Source organism: Mytilus galloprovincialis, chromosome 1, assembly GCF_965363235.1.
Source record: "Mytilus galloprovincialis chromosome 1, xbMytGall1.hap1.1, whole genome shotgun sequence".
In the NCBI taxonomy this organism is placed as follows: domain Eukaryota; kingdom Metazoa; phylum Mollusca; class Bivalvia; order Mytilida; family Mytilidae; genus Mytilus; species Mytilus galloprovincialis.
In genome coordinates, this window is record NC_134838.1 from 38,187,635 (window position 1) to 38,205,771 (window position 18,137).

General features: G+C 31.8%; 1 protein-coding gene across 1 annotated transcript; it reads left to right on the forward strand.

The window, feature by feature from the left end:
- Nucleotides 1-537: 537 nt before the first annotated feature.
- On the forward strand, nucleotides 538-17,828 carry LOC143073585 (protein lifeguard 4-like). The gene is made up of 8 exons (XM_076249230.1): nucleotides 538-610; nucleotides 8,068-8,186; nucleotides 8,887-8,995; nucleotides 11,617-11,722; nucleotides 13,003-13,036; nucleotides 14,048-14,165; nucleotides 14,778-14,823; nucleotides 15,340-17,828. The coding sequence occupies exons 2-8, from the start codon at nucleotides 8,087-8,089 to the stop codon at nucleotides 15,541-15,543; spliced, it is 717 nt and encodes a 238-aa protein (XP_076105345.1). The 5' UTR covers nucleotides 538-610; nucleotides 8,068-8,086; the 3' UTR covers nucleotides 15,544-17,828.
- The last annotated feature ends 309 nt before the right edge of the window (nucleotides 17,829-18,137 follow it).

Below are 18,137 nucleotides of genomic sequence, written 5' to 3' on the forward strand. Positions count from 1 at the left end.
GTTTATCCACATTTTATTTATAAATGAACTTAGTTTTTCTTCCAGTTAACATTACATTCACAGAAGCTTGTTTATGATCAAGAAGAAAGTTTTGTAAAAATATATGTTTCCTATTTTTCTGTATATTACTTATGGACTTTTTTCTTCTTCCAGTTAACATTGTGTATAGCAGTTAAAGTTCTTTTAAAACATTTGAAAGATTCATCAAGTATTCAAGGCCTTGAATAAACATGATTTACAAAATTTAAAAATCTAGGAGTTGCTATATGAATATCATTATACATATTCTTGTTAACATACAGGTTTTCGTTCAACAAGTTAACAAAACCCAGGCCGTATAGTGATTAAAATCAGAGAGACGGATTTATATAAGTTTTTCCAAACTTGTTTCCAAATCCCATATTTGAACTTCATGTAATATTGTAATATTTTATCTTGTAATTTTTCATTAATAAGTGCTGTTTAAACTAAAAATAAATCACAAATAGGTACGTTCTTTTGCGTTCTATTTTGGGATCTTTTTGGTTTTTATAAAGTCCCGCACTTCTTTTTGTTAACATCCGGTTTGGAAAATCTAAAAGGAAAACACGTAAACATTCAGCTAAAACAGGTATAACTGCTATAAATAAAAATGATACACCAATATTACGATTGGGACTTAATTTGACATGTCATTATTAAAAATGAGCAAGGCTTTACGCTTTCATTATCATTCTTATAACCCAAAATCCGTTAATGTCTTCTGAGTTCTGACTTCTGAAGTTCTGTATAAAAAAAAACATAATTTATAATTTGACATAGTACTCATTAGTTCTACAAGCTTACAAGAAGTTTAGCAACACTTTGATTTATCACTAGAAGGATTTGTAGGTAAGGGCTAATTCTGAGTGATATGGGGTTAAGTCATATATTAAAAAAACCTGACCTTTCCATATCTATGCACAAGGAATGTGCTAAACAACTAGCACCCATCCTGCAAATAATAATGTAATGCTCGCTAGACACAGGTGAACTACCAAAAGACTGGAGAGACGCGAACATATCTAGTATCTTCAAAAAAGGAGACAAACATCTAGCAGAAAACTACAGATCTGTATCATTAACCCTTTCGGCGCCAAAACGACATTTTTGTCGTTTACCGCTAGCACGCCAAAACGACATTTTTGTCGTTTTGTGGTAGAATCCACAAAGCCTTAAAAACGTATATAAAAAACTTCCTTTGACTGCCAAAACCATATTGGGTTTAAAGAAAAATAATTGACTTTGTTCTGTTATTCAAGAATAAACAAAAAAGTCTCAAATATATATTGAATTTTGGGGTTGAAAACTATTTTTTTCTGAGAAAATGTGCAAATGTTTACACAATCTATATGATACTCTAATTATAAACTGTGTATGCCTTTATTTATTAAATTAACTGAATGAAATTAGTTCACATTGTTGACTGTAAAAAAAATACAGATGTTATTTTATTTTCAAATTGTAACGTTTATCATGTTTATCTGAATGACGTCAACAAAACTGGTGCTGTGTGTGACGTTTCTGCGTATAAAAGTGGCAGGTACTTGAAATTACTGGAAACATTTTTACCGATTTTTACAATGTGAAGTGTTACAGATCGAAAATCATTCGATGATTGGTAACAAAGTTTTCTGTTTGTAAATACATTCAATAAAACTAGCTCGGCAAATATAGTTGGTAGAATCCGGTAATATCTCTTTTTGAATGAACTATTTTACCCATCATCTTTCTTGAGAAATTTACCCATTTGGGGTTGGCTCAAACATGGGTTGACTGCACTAGTATTAAAAAAAACAAATATTAAAGTTATAACTTATAATAAATAATTTTGACAATGCTGGTTAAAATAATTTCTGCGAAAACCAAATCAAACCCGGATTTTTGTATTTATCGTTCTAATACATAATTATGGCAAACAACCTGCATACTCCGCCTTATGTGTCCATGCGTCTCACTTTGTTGTCAATTCAATGTTAGAATACATATTCAATTTAAGTGTTTTAATTTACCCATCACTTACTGAGTATTTTTGGATTCATTTTTGTCCTTTGTTACTGTGTTGGTTTTTATGTTTTGTGCTTGGTCCAATTTTGACAAGTCAAGCTCTTTTTTAAAAGTTTTTTGCTATTTGTTCTAATGTTAAACTGGTACCCGACAGTTCTAGATTAGAAGAGGGAATTAACGCCTACGAAAATAACTGAGTTATTCCAAAGCCAGGGAGAAGACTTTGGCAAAGTGGCTGTCGTTTCACATACCCTTTGTTTTTCATGTTTATTTTTTCGATCATGCAATGCTTAAAGCTTAAACATGTCGTGATTATCACATTTTAAATGTTTCACATTGAATTATATAGTGACCAATCGTGCATACAAAAAAGAAAGGTAAAAGATACTAAAGAGAGTCAAACTCACAAGTCGAAAACAAACTAACAATGACATGGCAGAACACTAAAACTGACCAAATAGACAAGTTAAATGTACACAGACAGCAAAGAATACTAAAGACTGAGCAACATCAACCCAACCAAAATCTGAGGGAGATCATATATACATAACTTTTGTTGAAGGCAGTACGACGAACCGTAGTTTATAGCCTTGTCCAGATGACTATGGTGGCTATATGTGTCTCATTTGTAACCATACATACAGATATCATGACTTTCATATCATAACGGACTCTTTCAAAAATAATACTGGTGCCAAAAGAAAATTCTGAATTGTTTATTTTAACAACCATAATTGTTAAACAACAGCTAAAGAATAAAACAATATATAAACACGGACGGCAGTGCATGATTCTATAAAAATTACATACAAGCTAATACTAGTACTGACAATTTAAACCCAACACACGCAATTGATATACGAACTTGTATATATACAGAAGTTAGCATGTTTATCAGTCCATCTGATCCATTAAAATTATTACACTATTGTCATCATTTTGAATCGGTTTTTCTCGTTTCTAGGAAAAATTGAACAAGACTCCAATCTAGCTACTTCGTATGACTATATATGAAAAAAGATCAAGATATAATCAAATAGAGCTATGGAAAAGAGATAAAAATATAAAAACATATAATGAGGCATCTCTTGTAATTCCAAGATCAAATATTTCCGTTTGGTTTAAAAATCAAATTTTAAACTGGAATATAAAGGGTCGTCTAAAATTGCATATTATTCACACAAGTGCAATCTTCTATCTAACTATGGTTGGGATATGAATGACTACATTTTAACCCGGGACAATTTATCTGTGTCAGTCAACGGCGATGTTTTCCACTCATGTCTGAGAGTTGTTTTATTGTCCCAGTCGTTGTTTTCGATAGTATTTTAGTGGGGTTTTTTATTGTCCAAGCGGTTGTGTTCGTTAATATCAGACTGCTAAATTTTGTTTCAGGAAATGAATGATATAGCAAATATTGGAAATCTCCAATAATTTATTCACAGCCAATTTATACTTTCGCTTTTAGTGTTTGAAATATCGTATAATGCATATGTCTGACTTTCTTCTTTTCAGACTGTAAGTTGACCTCTATATATCTTTGTTAATTTGTTTGCGTCCTGGAGTTAAGTCTCATTTTCACCGAGTCTGGATCTTTTTTTAAAATTGAGAGAAGTGTTTTTGATGCAATTCGACCAGTTTGTGATTGTATTTGTGCATGTATCAAATCAAATTCAAAACTTGAATAATCAATCACAGTCAAAAGGAAAGTACGTCGTCCGTAATTATGATTGGAGTAAACTATTGGTACCAACACATTTACCTCTTTTATTTCAAACTCCAAACTAACCGTGTACATGTACTAGTTTAAAAAAAATAGACACTACATCATAATGTAGGAATCAATGAAAGAAAATAGTTCAAACATTTAGGGCTATTTTAACGAAATCCCTAAATAAACTCTTGCCAAAAGAATGCGTCTTTACGATTAGATAGTTTCTCCTCATTTTCTGCCGAAATCACAGCAATGAAAAAGGGATTTATATCAGATTTTCGATGTCAATGATCGCAAAAAGAAACATAAAATAATTTTATCGACAGGCCCCATTTAATGACAAAACTAGGATTAAGTCGGACATGTATTTAGCACAGCAAAGTATTTCTTAAACCTGAACCTATAACTGTGTTCTTTACTGAATATAAGTTCATAACACTTTTTAGAAATAGTATCTGTAAAAAATCGGCTTATTCCATAAAAAGGTCAAGTCAGTTTGAACCACAGATATTAATACATTAAATTTAGACATCAACAAGTGTTTGTTGCATAAAAAAATAAATATTTGGTGAAATTATGAAAATTCGCATGCCGTTGACATGTAAAATATTAATTGACTTGAATACCAAAAAAAAAAAAACAGTATAGGCTATATAAAAAAAGAAGCAAAATGGATGCTAAATGTTCACTACTACATGTACTGGTCTACATGTACATTCCTCAAAACCAAATCGGCAAATTAAAATGAAGGATAAGTCACACAATTGTAATGTTAAAGCAAACTTATTTCAGATTATACATTTTCAGAAAAAAAATAAGTTATTGTTGTATATTCATGAAATATTTGCCGCTGAACTATTTATTACTCAATAAGTTGACTGATATGCAAAGATCAGCAAAGTGTAAGTCGAACTCTTCATCGATGGTGCTATAGAAAAAAACCAGACCCGCGCCAAGTACATGTATGAATTAAGAAACTGAGAACACTTCTCGTTTTTTTTAATCATTTGATGATATCAAATCTTACATATGATGATGCTTTATAGGGGAGCGTAAAGAGAGAGGAGTTAACTGCACGGAAGAACGCGAAATAAAGTTGCCATTTCACGCTGAACGAACAAATGAAAATTGCTTGCACGTTGATCTTTTTATCGATCTACAAAACATGGTGAATAACGAACCTTTTTCAAGGCCGCACGTTAAATAAAAATGTCAAAACACGTTGCACGAAAATAACCCTTTACCACCCTCTTTAAATATCAAAATACAGTAATTGAACTATATTTTCTCCATTATATCTTCAGTGTTAATAATATTTATTGTGCTATAAGAATCTTCATTTATTTCGATATTGTCAGGTTTTTTTAATAGTATTCTAGAAAAGAAGAAAAATTAAATTAAATTAACTTCGAACTCTAGCCCGAAAATTAAACAAAAATCACTGAACATACGCATTCGCTACGAGTACTCAAGTTAATTCAAAGGTTGTCGGAGATATCAGAAATTTCCCCGAATGTATGAGATGTCCAATTAATCAATTAACGAGGATAGCGTGCATGTGCTTGTAGGTAATGTGTTGACGTAACGTTACGTATCATTTTAGTAACGTCATTGAAATATGTATGGCAACGTAACCATGTGAAAAAACAACGTCTTGGCGCTCAAAGGGTTAACATCTGTCATCAGCAAAATTTTAGAACACATCGTATGCAGGCACATTCCAAAAAACATCTGGAAAAAAACAAAATCCTAACCAATTTAAACCACGGCTTCAGATCAGGATACTCATGTGAAACCCAACTCATAACCACCATCAACAAATTCCTACAAGAACATGACAAGGGACACCAAATCGACGTAGGCATATTAGATTTCTCAAAAGCTTTCGACACAGTACCACACAACAAATTATTACACAAGTAAGATCAATATGGAATTAAAGGAAAAACACACAAATGGCTTAAGAACTTCCTAACTGCAAGATCAATGCGAACCATCATAGAAGGCGAATCATCTAGCGAAACAACAGTTGACTCTGGGGTCCCTCAGGGCACAGTTTTAGGACCAATCCTGTTCCTGTGCCACATCAATGACCTACCAGACAGTGTAACATCATCAGTAAAACTATTTGCGACGATTGCCTACTATACAGAACAATTAAAAATAGCCAAGACCAACAAAAACTACAAACAGATTTGGAACAACTAGAAATCTTGGCTGACAAATGGGGGATGCGTTTCAATGCCAAAAAGTGCTATGTTCTATCCATAAACAAAAAAGCAGACAAATTCTACATGCTAAACAAACACACCTTCTAAGTGGTCAAATGAACCCGTACTTTGGACTCCAAGTCTCAAACGACCTAAAATGGAGTTTCCACATAAATAACATCAGCAAGAAAGCCAAAGTCACCTTGGGCTTTCTTAGGAGGAGCTTGAGGAACGTACCAGAGGCATGTAGGAAAGTGGCATACATATCCCTAGTAAGATGACAATGGAATATGGCGCAACAATCTGGAACCCATATATGAAAGGGATATTGACAAATTAGAACGTATCCAAAACAGAGACATATGATTCATCAAGAAAAATTACAGGAGTCGAGAAACAGGGTCCATAACAAACATGAGACGACAACTTGAAATGGAGACGCTAGAGGACAGAAGACACAACCTCCGTCTTATTCTGATTTACAAGGTGGTTGAGGGACTGGTGCCGGCTCTGCCAGCAGACAATTTTGTCATACCAGCACGACCTAAACGAACGATAAAAGCCAAAACGTATTCAAATTGTGAAACTGACAATATCATCGAACGACAAGTCATCAATAACACCAGAGGACTAAAAGTACCAAACAGCAACAAACCACAGTATAAACATGATAAACATTCATTTTTTGTGGAAACAACTATTCACTGGAACCAACTACCAGATAAAGTTGTACATGCAGGGTCTGTAGAGGCATTTAAGACCACTCTACAAGAACACCACCCCATAACAACGGCCCTCTTCTCCACCGTGTATAAAAGCCTAAACATGATTCTACACGTACCACTACAGATACAGATATGCTATTCAGAAATTTCTAGAATCAAGAACTGAAGAAGTATTTTAATCCTCTTGCTGCCAGTTGTTTTTCAGGGTTGCATTTCATATGCCTGAAAATATGACCGCTCGACGTTTGTGACGTGACAAGCCAAACAATGACGTCATTCATGTCATTGGATATGTGACATCATGCCATATTGACTGTTACATTTGAGAGCCATTGTAGAAACATATTACACTTTTTAATTTTCGATCTTTTATTTTGGTGAAAAGTTTGAATAAATTAAAACATGGGATATGTGTCCCTCTGGCAGCAAAAGGGTTAAAGACATACATGTAATGTTTAAGTATTTATTTACAACAGAGAATAAAAAATAAACAAATGGTAAAATAAAACAAGTATGAGAACCATGGACACCAACAGTCAAATGTATTTTACTAGCGGGGAATTAATCCGACATCCAACATCTGTTTTGCCAGAATGAGACAAGCTGGGTCCGTTGGACATCAGAGCTTGTCCCATATCAAAAAGTGTATATTTACCCATCCAAAGTGGATGCACATATAATTTGAGCCTCTTGCTTTATTGACGTCATTCAACAATCACTTTTCCATTGTGGCATCAGATATTTTCTATTGTGATGTCAAAATTATACAGGAGTCTAAAGACTTAGTGATGTCCAATAATGGCAGACAAATAGGTGTATTGATCCCATGTTCAGTTGTTAGATGATGTTTCTGCAATGACTAATCTTGAAGTTTATCAATTATTTGGAAATGTTGCTACTATCCTGGCTACCGATCAAAAATAAAAATAAAAAATAGATTGAAAGTTCGCAAAAAAACACTTCAATTAAAAATACTGTAAATATTACTGCAGAGAAAAAGAGTTTGGATTAAAAAAAACTTGTCCAATAAAAATTATTTCAGTATTGACTTTAGTCTTTCATAATTATAAATGTTAACTCCTCTTAACTTTTTTACAGAAATATTTTTTTACACCATTTGATGACCATCATTTTTTGGCATGTCTTCATAAAAATGTGAACTTGTTGCTGACCAATTGATGTACTCTGATTCCTGTTGAAAATACATTATTACATATTCATACAGGCAACTGTTGTTTAATTACATTACTTGACAAGACAGGTTTTCACTTATTAGTATATAGTCAATACACACAGACATGCAAACATGTAGACAGTTTAATCATAATCATTTTAAACATTGATGTGATATCTTTTAAATCTCTATCTCATTAGCAGTCATTTTATTTTGTAGATAAATTAAAAAAAGAAAAATGTTTAGTCCAGTGGAATCCAAAGATGGGAAAGAATCCATTGTGGATGATTTCATGTATGGATCTAATGTTGCAACAGCTCATGTTTATGTCCGCATGGGTATGTACATGTATGAATTTAGCCAGTGTTCTCCCGAGGGCCTTACAACACGGTGTCATCTGTAAAGAATTAATTATAAAATGTATTATATTTCTCTATAACCTAAGTCATTGAGTGTTATATAATGATTTTGGAAAATCAATTTTATTTCTTCATGGTACTATTTGAAAATATGTGGGTGAACCTCTGATAGAAAAGGCCAGAGGCTTTATACAATTAACAACAACAGTAAAATATCAGACACAAAAAAATCTGATGGTACTGTTGTGGTATGTGAAAATTGCACCCCTGTTGGTGTTTAAATGCATATAAGTAAATGAAATAAAAAGAATTAGAATACTCTTTAATAAGACATCAATCCACCAACACAACGAAATAGAAAACCAAGTTTATGTAACTGATTTAAACAATAAATTGGTGTTAAGATTTCAATTGACTTTGTTAACTCTAGAAAAGACATTTTCATGATGTTAATAGACCATTATAAAAAAAAAAAGATTCTGGATTATTACTTTTCTTTCAAATTCAGCTTTTTGTTATAATTTATGAAAACTGCTGGCAAAATTAAAGTGACTAGCCATGTAAGGTACCAAAAAAGACATTAGTTGATGATAAAAGCAAAAAAAAATAGTCAATTATTTAAAGCACTTGAGGTGCATAATTTAGTAACTTTGATATTGATCATGTTGATTTTTTGCAGGATTTCTAAGGAAAGTGTATGGAATTTTATCAGCACAGATTTTACTAAGTACAATAGTAGCTGGTGTCATTTATTCCAGTGAGACAGCCACTGCATTTGTTCAAACAAAGTAATAATGATATAAGATTAGCTATTAATTAATTTGTCATCTTTGGTTCCACACAGGGATAAATTTGTGAAGATAAAACTTTAATAACATAAAAGAGCATCAAAAATGGAAAAAAAGAATTACCGGTAAATTTCTTGCCTATCGGTCAACTTGATTTGGCAAAAGAAAGAAACAAGAGCTTTGCAGCTACAATGTAGAGCCTTTGTAATTTTTGTATTTTACTTGTGTTATTACTAATTGCCCTAATAAATACTTTACTGTTCAAGGGGCATGAACACCACAATGTTCAAACTTTATTAAATTGGATAGAAAGAAGTATATTTTATGGAAACAGATACAGTAAAGCTCCAATCTCTAGATTTTCATAGAGTCTCCACCTCAAAATTGACAATCTCTAGCTTAAATTTTGTATTGGACAATGCATGATTGAGTATCAGATCTATCAAAAGGTTGTTTTTTTTAATTCTCCAAAGTATCATTGTTTGCTTGTAAGTAAGAGTGTAGATGAGAATGTGTAGGGTCACTCAATTCAAAAACACTTTCAAATCTCTTATTAGTGCTATGCATTTCTTCATATGAAATGAGATGTGGTATGATTGACAATGCGACAACTATCCACCAGAATAACTAGAGGCTCTAAAGAGCCTGTGTCGCTCACCTTGGTCTATGTGAATATTAAACAATGGACACAGATGGATTCATGACAAAATTGTGTTTTGGTGATGGTGATGTGTTTGTAGATCTTACTTTACTAAACATTCTTGCTGCTTACAATTATCTCTATCTATAACAGTACTTTCTGTGGAAAATGTTAAGAATTTTAAGAAAATTGTTAAAAATTGACTATGAAGGGCAATAACTCCTTAGGGGGTCAATTGACTATTTTGGTCATACTGACTTATTTTTGTTTCTTACTTTGCTGTACATTATTGCTGTTTACAGTTTATCTCTATCTATAATAATATTCAAGATAATAACAAAAAAACAGCAAAATTTCCTCAAAATTACCGATTCCGAGGCAGCAACCTAACAACCGATTATCCGATTCATCTGAAAATTCCAGGGCAGATAGATCGTGACCTGATCAACAATTTTACTTCCTGTCAGATTTGCTCTTAATGCTTTGGTTTTTGAGTTATAAGCCAAAAACTGCATTTTACCCCCATGTTTTATTTTTAGCCATGGCGGCCATCTTGGTTTGTTGGCCGAGTTACTGGACACAGTTTTTTAACCAAATACCCCAATGATGATTATGGCTAAGTTTGGTTAAATTTGGCCCAGTAGTTTCAGAGGAGAAGAAAGTTTCTAAAAGATTACTATGATTTACGAAAAATGGTTAAAAATTGACTATAAAGGGCAATAACTCCTAAAGTGGTCAACTGACCATTTTGGTCATGTTGACTTATTTGTAGATCTTACTTTGCTGAACATTATTGCTGTTTACAGTTTATCTCTATCTATAATAATATTCAAGATAATAACCAAAAACAGCAAAATTTCCTTAAAATTACCATTTCAGGGGCAGCAACCCAACAACGGAATGTCCGATTCATCTGAAAATTTCAGGGCAGATAGATCTTGACCTGATGAACAATTTTACCCCAGTCAGATATGCTCTAAATGCTTTGGTTTTTGAGTTATAAGCCAAAAACTGCATTTTACCCCTATGTTCTATTTTTAGCCATGGCGGCCATCTTGGTTGGTTGGCCGGGTCACCAGACACATTTTTTAAACTAGATACCCCAATGATGATTACGGCCAAGTTTGGTTAAATTTGGCCCAGTAGTTTCAGAGGAGAAGATTTTTCTAAAAGATTACTAAGATTTACGAAAAATGGTTAAAAATTGACTATAAAGGGCAATAACTCTTAAAGTGGTCAACTGACCATTTTGGTCATGTTGACTTATTTGTAGATCTTACTTTGCTGAACATTATTGCTGTTTACAGTTTATCTCTATCTATAATAATATTCAAGATAATAACCAAAAACAGCAAAATTTCCTTAAAATTACCATTTCAGGGGCAGCAACCCAACAACGGAATGTCCGATTCATCTGAAAATTTCAGGGCAGATAGATCTTGACCTGATGAACAATATTACCCCCATGTCAGATTTGCTCTAAATGCTTTGGTTTTTGAGTTATAAGCCAAAAACTGCATTTTACCCCTATGTTCTATTTTTAGCCATGGCAGCCATCTTGGTTGGTTGGCCGGGTCATTGGACACATTTTTTAAACTAGATACCCCAATGATGATTGTGGCCAAGTTTGGTTAAATTTGGCCCAGTAGTTTCAGAGGAGAAGATTTTTGTAAAAGTTAACGCAGGACGACGACAACGGACGACGACGGACAACGACGGACGCCAAGTGATGAGAAAAGCTCACTTGGCCTTTTGGCCAGGTGAGCTAAAAATGAAGTGTAATAAGCAAGTATAATCCACTTTACAGCCTTCAACAATGAGAAAAATCCATACAGTATAGTCTGCTATAAAAACCCAACATGAAAAGTGAAACAATTCTAACAAGAAACTGTATTGTGTCACATATATATATACATTTGTATGAATATTCACTGATTATGAAAAGTGCCAGATATTATATTTATGTATTATTATGTTTCAGTAACTGGATGTTGTTGGTTGCCTTGATTGGTTCACTTGGTTTGATCTTTGCACTGATGGTTTACAGACATCAGACACCAACCAACTATATACTTTTGACAGTTTTTGTAAGTAAATGAAATAGTACATTTTGTAGTATTTGATTAGAAAACTATAAAAGAAAACAGCTCATAACATAAACCGTCCATGTACACACAATACTTTAACTTACATCTGATTAACTGAGAGACAATAAAAATCATTTGAAGAATCAGTCTTGGTGTTAGTCTTACAAATATCATTAATAGTACAATTCAAAACCTTTTAAGAACCTGCACAGGTCGAAAGCCTTTAAACTGCTTGAAAATATAATACAGAAGAAAATATTTGAAAGATTCCTATGCATGAAAATAGATTTTTTTTTCATGTTCAGAAATGAATTGGAGATGATTTTTAAAACTATAAATAATCAAGGAAATAATAAATCAGTATCCATGCATTTACACTAGAATCATAATGGGAAACAATCATTATTATATGATATTCAAAACAAGAATGTGTCCAAAGTACATGGATGCCCCACTCGCACTATCATTGTCTATGTTCAATAGACTGTAAGATTGGGTAAAAAATCTAATTTGCCATTAAATTTAGAAAGATCATACCAAAGGGAACATGTTTACTAAGTTTCAAGTTGATTGGACTTCAACTTCATCAAAAACTACCTTGACCAAAACCTTTAACCTGAAACTCGCATTTTCATTTTCTATGTTTAGTTGACTGTGAAATTGGGGTCAAAAGTCTAATTTGGCTTTAAAATTAGAAAGATCATATCATAAGCAACATGTGTAATAAGTTTCAAGTTGATTGGACTTCAGCTTCATCAAAAACTACCTTTACCAAAAACTTTAACCTGAAACTCACACTTTTTTCTATGTTCAATAGACCGTGAAATTGGGGTCAAAAGTCTAACTTGGCTGTAAAATTAGAAAGATCATATCATAAGCAACATGTGTACTAAGTTTCAAGTTGATTGGACTTCAGCTTCATCAAAAACTACTTTCACCAAAAACTTTAACCTGAAGCGGGACAGACGAACGAACAAACGGACGCACAGACTAGAAAACATAATGCCCCTCTACTATCGTAGGTGGGGCATAAAAAAGCAATGATGCACCTATTTAGTAAAGCATTGTTTTGTGTCAAAAGAATTCTAACCGAGCAATACCTTCATGCTTAGTCATAGTTATTAAACACCCCTGTAGTATAAAAAAGGGTACACATTTGTATAATAAAAATGAAGTCCTTAAAAATCCTGTAAAATAACTTGGAATTTAAAGGATACCACATTATTTCAATTGTTTACTTTAAAAATTTTAACATTTCATGCTTGTATTTATTTTTTCAGACTTTGATGGAAGCTTACAGTGTAGGAGTAGTGGGTAGGTACTATTACAATATAGATAAATTAAATAAGCTAAGGAAGATGGTAACTTAGAATTATTAAGTACTTATAGTTCTACTAACAGTTGATTAAAAGTCAAGTTTAAGAATTGTGTGATGTACCAACTTTTTGAATTTTGCTGAATTTTTTCATCCATTCTTTAACATTAGTTTGACCTAACTGATTGTTATGAAACTTATACACAATGCTTATTACCACAAGACACAGATTATACATGTTTGAATTTTGGTGGTGTCAATTTAACCATTCTAGAGTTTGCCTCTTTCAAAATGGAAAAAATGTTGAGTTTTCTTTTCTGTTCTATAACTTAAGTTTGCCTTAACCAAATGTTATGAAACTTATGCACAATGCTTATTACCACAAAAATCAGATCAAGTACACATTTGAGTATTGTTACTTTTACAGTTCTTTAGTTATGACCCTTCTAACTTTATAAGCAAGCAGGGGCATCACCTTTGGCCCATAGACACATTCCCCATTTATTTAAGTAAGCATTTGACAAGTTGATAGAAAACACTGTATGTATAAGGTTGAAGCATTCTGATCTTACTGTGAAGACATAATTGTAATGCATAAGTATTCATAAAATGAAATGCTCTTCTTCTGATACAGTAGCAGTATGCCAAACCAAAGACTATAATTTAGCATTATAGATACTTGTCTAGTATTGAAGACATCTTTATCATACTTTAAAATAAAAGTATTGTTTTGACTGCCAATCTCAAGCAATATCTCCGTTCTTTCCTGGTCAAAATAATATGGTTTGAATCACTGCATTATTCTGATGTTTTGTTTTTCATTACACAATAATATGGAATAAATACAGAAAAATCTCATTTTAAAGACATCAAATTTTATTGGTGTGATGTTAATTTTGTGAATCTGTAATAACTGTACAGCTATATTATGGTAAATACTGACATCTCAATAGTACCAAGAGTATCACTTCCTGACTCAATTTGACAATTATTTCCTATTTATATTTCAGTTACATTTTATGAAGTTCAGTCTGTTATTGAAGCTTTTATGTTGACATTTGCTGTGACAGCTGGCCTGACGATATATACTTTACAAAGCAAGAGAGATTTCAGCTCAATGGGAGCAGGGTATGTACAAATTAAGTCTTAATTTTCTTGATAATTTGATAGTCTGGGTTGAAAATAATCACCCAAAAAGTCCATGACCTGCAACAATTAGGATGGTTACCTAATTAATTCTGCAGTTGTCTGAAAATGTTCATTAAATGGTCCAAAATTCCCACCAATTTGATTTGGTTTATTTAATTTTTAACCAATTGAAAAGAAGAATTCTTATTATCAACCTGAAAAGTGTTCTTTTTTACGTCTTAAACCTTGGTAAGATTAAAAGTTCTCACAATACTCCTTATGTTGCTTTATTATAGTAAGAGCTGTTCCATTAAAACATACATTGTACCCAGGGAAGGCACTTTGAAAACAGAGTGACCATCCATAGAAGCAATTTAGAGTCTTGCATAATTTTTAACCTGTTCAACACAATATTTTGCATCCACCCATAGTGACAAATTTATGTTGCCTTCCCTGGGTCCCATGTATGTTTTTATGGAACAGCCCTAAATACCATAGCAATAATTAAATGCAATATGTAAACTAGCTTTATCCTAAATTGAAAGTTACTATATGCATAAATAATAACATTAACAACTAGTTTTTAAAAAAAATAATTTTCTCTTTTTTCAGGTTATTTGCTGCTTTGATGATTTTGATCATAGCAGGCATGATGCAGGTAATATTTTATAATCATATTACAAATCATTCTCTGAGATACTATTGTATAAAACATCCTTGCAAAAAGGACAAACTTATACAAGGAAGTTTTAATTTAACAAGATCATCAATGATAGTATAAATTCAACTTTCTGTAATGAAAAAATGGTGCTAGGGGAGGGGGGATTCCTTTTCACAATAAAAATGCCCAGGTAACAATAAATGAGTTCATAAAAAAATATGACTTTAAAAAGTAAAATCACAAAAATACTGAACTACGAGGAAAATTCAAAACAAAGTCCCAAATCAAAGTCAAAATCAAAAGCGCAAATACACCCAACCAATAAACACTACTGACTTGGCATAGGCATTTTCTTATGCAGAAAATGGTGGAACAAACCATGTTTTATAGCTAGCTAAACCGCTCACTTGTATGTCTATCCCATACAATTCCATTATATTGAAAAAAATTGAAAATTAATTTCATATTTTTTCATGGTAGAATGTAAGGTAATTGTCAATATTGTATGTTTAGATTTTTTTCCCATCACCAATAATGGACAAAGCCATTGGTATTGGAGGTGCTTTGGTCTTCTCACTCTTCATCATTTTTGATACCCACATGCTGATGCACAAACACAGTCCAGAGGAATATATTGTTGCATCTGTCAACCTGTATTTGGATATCCTTAACCTCTTCTTGCACATCCTCAGAGCCATTGGAGAAAGGAAAAATTAACATTTATTATTTGATGGACTATGAAAAGTTTTCTCTAATGTTTTACTTCTTTTTTGAAAATGTTCTGTATTTGAAAGTGATGGTGAATAATTTCTAAACATTTTTTTTATGATAAAATCATGTTGCTTTTTTACTTCTTTAAATGATAAGTTTGGATATTCTTAATAGAAGTGGTTATTTGGTTATATGTTAAAACAATTTATTTATTTGTTTAAGGCAATTTATTGTCACAGTTTAAGTCAAATGAATAATTTAAACCACCAAGTAAAAAACCATCACAAAAATATTGATGTTAATAGCCTTAACAATATCATATGCGTTCGGTTTCAAAACCTGTGTTCAGTTAATTTATTCATTTTGTTTAAATTTAATGGAGACAAACAATGTTGGGGGAAAGCAACTGTTGTAATTTTATATATACTGTTGATTTTTAAAAGTTTATTGAGTTACATTATATTTTACATTGTTAATGGTGTATTATAACTCTAAACCTTGAATATGAAAACAAATTTCAATGCTCTTATGTCTGACAGATAATAACACATTATTTAATATTTTATAATTAGTTTTTGAATGAGCTTCATAAAAAGGTCATATTTGTTGAAAATACGATTTTGAATAATTTGCAATCTTTTAATAAAATAAAGATATTTTTGAAATGAACATGCATGAAATTTTTTTTGTAATTATGCCTGCCATGCAGTCTGCACAGTTAGCCACTAGTCTGATGCCCCAGACTAGTAAAATTTCATTCGGACTAGTGAGTTTTTCAAAACTTTGTTTGGACCAATAAGAAAATGTCTGAATATTGGTCTTCAGACTAGTAGTAAAAAAGTTTTTGGTGCAGACTGCTGCCATGCCCCTTGTTTTAGGTACTAAATGTTCTTAGTTTGTTCTAAAAGGTGCCATCATTGAATTCGTATAATGATTTGGTGTATGTATTCATTCAAATTTTATGACCTCATGTTTGTTATCTATGTTATCAATTGCTTTTCTTTCAATACCACATGAAAACAGTTAATGTACTGAGTTTTCCAGAATACTAGTATTATGTTTTTGATAATTGCTATCATAAGACAATGGCAGTTTGGAAATAAAAATCTCCACATTTGTAAACCTCTAGCTAAACAATTTTAATGAAAATGTAAAAGTTTAGAATTCCAGCTGAAACTGTGAAGTTTCAGGGTTACATTAATACTGTGTGTATGTTAAGGGGTAAATTTTGTATCTTGTTGACTGTTGTGGAACTTTTATGTGTTGTCTTAGAAACAAACATTTGTGTATTCCGATTTTTACTGATTTATCAAATGTAAGCAGAAACAAGTTTGTAATTGTATCTTAAAAAAAAGTAAAGTCTGATATGATACTGCAACTGCAGTTGATGTGCCATGTTACATGATGTAAACCAAAGGCGTCACATAGATTTTTAATTAATAATATGAAACATGCAAGATATTGAATTTAAGCATATTGTACTCTAGATATTAACTATCCATAAAAGGCAATCTCATAGCTTTATGACATTGGTCAGTCTATTTCCTAACATTTTTTAGATCCCATTTAATATATATTCATTGGGTCAAAGTTTCATGATTTATCATGTTTTAATTTTAATTTCAGTTTTGTCATGCTGTAAATATGGTAAAAGAATTTTTCTTCCTTAAATGTTAGAAAATTGTTGTATTGATTAAAAAAAAAACTGCAAGTCAGTGTAAAATAGTGATATTTTATGTATTTAATCCAGAGATATTGATATATCTTAAAAATTAGTTGAAACATTATATATATTGTACAATTTTTCATGCAAATAATCTGATTAAAATTTAGTGATACATGTATAATGATTGGATGATCTCAAAACTTGATTTCAAATTGTCACCTTGATGCACCAAGAAACAATTTGATTATAACCGTAAAGTCTTTTAAAGCTAATTGTGTTGCATACATTGTACATCATATATCAATATTTTTGATTTTAATACTATTTTTAATTAGTTTGGAAACTGGAAAATTGGTGTTTTACAGTCATAAATGAATTGCCCAATGAGACACATTTATCAAATAACATTTTTCAAATGAAAAATAAACTTTGATAATAAAATTTATCATGCAAGTTTTCGGTATCAAAACGTAAATTTTTAGTCTAGTAATTCTACATCAAATCATCAGATGGTATTGATACATAATGTCAGTGTTGATCAGTTTTATTTGTATTTATGTTTACTTATTGTTTGTACACATGTACAATCACATCATGAAAGGAAAATAATAAATATGATTTCCAATGGCTTGTTTACATTTTTGTTCAACCAATGCACAGTTTCCCCCCTTTTGACTTTGTTTTTAAGACCATTTGACGGTAGGCCAATATAAGCTTTTGCTCTCACTTGGTGCCCATCCTACTGAGTTTGTTAACTTTGTCAGAGATTGTCCCAGAATAAATAACAAAACTAAATTAAATATACTTGCACATTTATCCAAAAGCTTGTGTACAGATTAGATCTTGTTCGATTTATTTTTTTCAGGTAAATTTCTTCAAGGGTTATACTAACATGGGTATACTGTAGCATGGGCCTTACTGGGTGCTATCAAGA

Coding starts and splice junctions, on each gene's coding strand:
- LOC143073585 (XM_076249230.1), top strand. CDS start 8,087: ATGTTTAGTCCAGTGGAATCCAAAGATGGGAAAGAATCCATTGTGGAT. Junction 13,037..14,047: donor TTACAGTGTAGGAGTAGTGG/GTAGGTACTATT, acceptor TTTATATTTCAG/TTACATTTTATGAAGTTCAG. Junction 14,166..14,777: donor TTCAGCTCAATGGGAGCAGG/GTATGTACAAAT, acceptor CTCTTTTTTCAG/GTTATTTGCTGCTTTGATGA.